We start from the raw sequence: 2823 nt of genomic DNA, 5'->3' as shown, positions 1-2823 counted from the left end.
TATTATACACATAGGCATAACTAAACCTTGTTATGTACAACGAGAGAGAGAAGCTTTAAATGATCCAATTTTGTCTACTCTGGATCACTTGAATATTGGAAGACATTATGTCCTCCTTTCACCTCAACTCAGACAATGACTAGATTTATTAGAGCAGGGGAAGAGGAAATGGGAAGAAGGGATAATCCACAGAGTTGCAATTCTTACCTCTGAGAGCAGTCAGATTGTAAGGAAAAATATGACAAAAAAGACTGTAATAGGATGTCTTCTAAATGAGCACCTTTAAGGGTAATTGCAAACCAAACATTATTTAAGACTGCCAATTCTTACTTGTTCACTGACTGTACCCAGTTGTAGTTCAAGTTGCTGCTTCTCTGAGTAAGAAATAAAACAAAGCTTTCTGATGTACCTTTTCTTTTTCATTAGGATCGGAAGCTGTCCAAGTCAGAGCGTCAAAGATTTAAAGAGGAAGCCGGGATGCTGAAAGGGCTTCAGCATCCCAATATTGTCAGGTTCTATGATTCCTGGGAGTCTACAGTGAAAGGAAAAAAGTGTATTGTTCTCGTGACGGAACTCATGACATCTGGAACATTGAAAACGTAAGTAAATTAAGGAATGTCAAAGCATATGAGAATGATTAGCACAAAATCAGAGCGCTAGAAATAGATCATATTTCAGAATAGATAAGAATAGAGACGTCTTGCTGAGGGCTAACCTTCTGTAGGGAAATTCTGGTTTAAAAGGAGTCTTGCTAGCCCTGCAGGGTATGGTAGAACATTCTTTAAGTTGGCAACCGTGTCAGATTCTTCCTTGTGATATCCTAGTAAGCACATGCAGAAAACTTTCAGGTTTTGAGGGTTCAGGAAGACAATGCTCTATTTTCACTTCTGACAACTTTTCATTTTTTGCTCCATCTGCTTTCCATTAGTGTGAGATGATTTATAACATTCAAAGCCTGAATTAATTCACCTCTTTTGGGAGGTTTTGGGTGTTACTACAGTACAAATAATATGTAAAAAGAAAACAACACGAACAAACCACTACCTATTTGTTTAGCTGAAACTTCATGAAGTAGTACCAGACAAAAATCTGAAAGTATACCGATGCTTGCGATTTCAACCTGTGGAGTAGCTGGGTCAAACTAGTTCTACCTTTAAGCCAGAGCTAAAAGCAGACACCTGCAATCGAGCTGCTGCGAGGGCCCTCTAGTGGTGTGTTGAGCCTGCGGGGGTTATACTGACATCCCATTTTCGCCTTGCACGGTAGAAACTTGTAGAGCTATGAGCTTGTTCACCAGCATCCAGTCACCATTAATCTACTGGAAATAAAACTGCCAGCTTTTGAAATTCAGGGATTGTGAGTCGTCATCTTAATTCAGTGCCCATTTAAGTCTTGGCGAGGCATTCAGAACCTAAATGTGTAAGCTGTAGGCGCTGGAAACAACTTACAATCTATTTGGCTAAAATAGCATGTGAACGTCTTGAGTTTTTATGATGCTTATTGATAGCCACAAATGGACATACTTAAAGAAGATAAAAATGGAACTTTGGGAGTCTGGCCTGCAATTACAAGGAAGTGTTTGACTCTTGAAATAGCACTGCAAGTTGCAGTTGAAGATACTGCAACTTTCTTTTTTAGCTGCATTTTCAGGGAAGACTTTTCTGAGGTTGGTTAAAGTATTTCAGATAAAATATATCTGTTACTTCATGTGCTGTTTTCAGAGCCAGTAATAAAGTAAAGGCTTTACAGCTATGTACAGATGCCTTTTTTTTAAAGTTACCTAATTTTATGCTAGAATATATAGTGTTAGACTTAACCTTTTCTTTTTCTTTTTTTTTTTTTTTTCTTGTTTTTACTCCTTCCCTCCCCTCCTTGAACTTAATATTTAGGTCTTGTTATGTGGTGGCATAAGCAAGATGACAAAGTAATAATAGACAGTTATATGCAGGGTGTTGGTAGGAAGATTTGTTGTTTATAAGATTATTTTATACTCTAAAGAATGGAAGGTTATCCCAAAATAACTAATAAGCTCTTTAATTGAACATCTTTTAAACTTCTGGGTGGGCTTTTCCCCCACTATTGCATAGTTTGTGTTATAACCATGATTTGGTTTATTCTTGTGCACTTGACTTGAGTCTTGACAGGTAAACTATATGGGAAAATTCTGATATGCCAAATTTAGTATCGTTAAGTATTTCGTGTACGTGTGTTGTATTCCTAGATTTACACTGCACACTTACGTTTGTTTATATTTGGCTGAGTATTGCTTCCATTTCTCTTTTTTTGTGTGTTTATATTACCTGCATTTAATACAAGTGATGCCTTCCTTGTTTTGAGACTTGGGACACAGACATTGTTGCCACTTGGTGTAAAAAAGTAAACAGAAGTGTGGTGATATCTTAAAGAAAATTTTCCTCATGCTTTTTCATATTTGTATACATTTGGATATATACACATACATAATGTTAAAATATTGTGGGCTCAATCTTTTCAAATGCCATCTGCACAGAAAAGTCCCTGATTTTCTGCATACCAGTGCAAAAGTATTACAACTCAATTGTTGTAAAGAATTAAACTGCTATTGTATGCTATAATGGAGTTAAAATCTTGGAAAAACAAAATGGAGTTATCTATTTTAAGTCTTAATTATACTGTTAATGAAGGCAGCAATATTCAATCTGACCTAAGTCTCAGCCACTAGTTTTGTCCAAGGCTGTTACAGTATGTGTCCTGGTCCACTTCAAATGACTGTCAGCTGTCTAGTAGGACACATAACTAACTCTGCTAACTTAATAGAGTTCCCTATAGCTCCTAAAGCTGCGA

General features: G+C 36.7%; 1 protein-coding gene across 1 annotated transcript in view; it reads left to right on the top strand.

Annotated features, from left to right (window-relative positions):
- Window positions 1-426: 426 nt before the first annotated feature.
- The window catches only part of LOC104410116 (serine/threonine-protein kinase WNK3-like), a gene marked incomplete at both ends in the record, with an annotated part of 7432 nt that continues 5035 nt past the window's right edge, over window positions 427-2823 (top strand). The window contains one exon of the mRNA XM_010020193.1: window positions 427-599. Within this exon, the coding sequence (XP_010018495.1) occupies window positions 427-599 (173 nt within the window). The remainder of the gene's footprint in view (window positions 600-2823) is intronic.

This window comes from Nestor notabilis, unplaced genomic scaffold, assembly GCF_000696875.1.
Source record: "Nestor notabilis isolate BGI_N333 unplaced genomic scaffold, ASM69687v1 scaffold28578, whole genome shotgun sequence".
Classification (NCBI taxonomy): Eukaryota; Metazoa; Chordata; class Aves; order Psittaciformes; family Psittacidae; genus Nestor; species Nestor notabilis.
The sequence above is the reverse complement of the archived record's forward strand: the minus strand, read 5'-3'. Positions and strand labels throughout refer to the sequence as shown.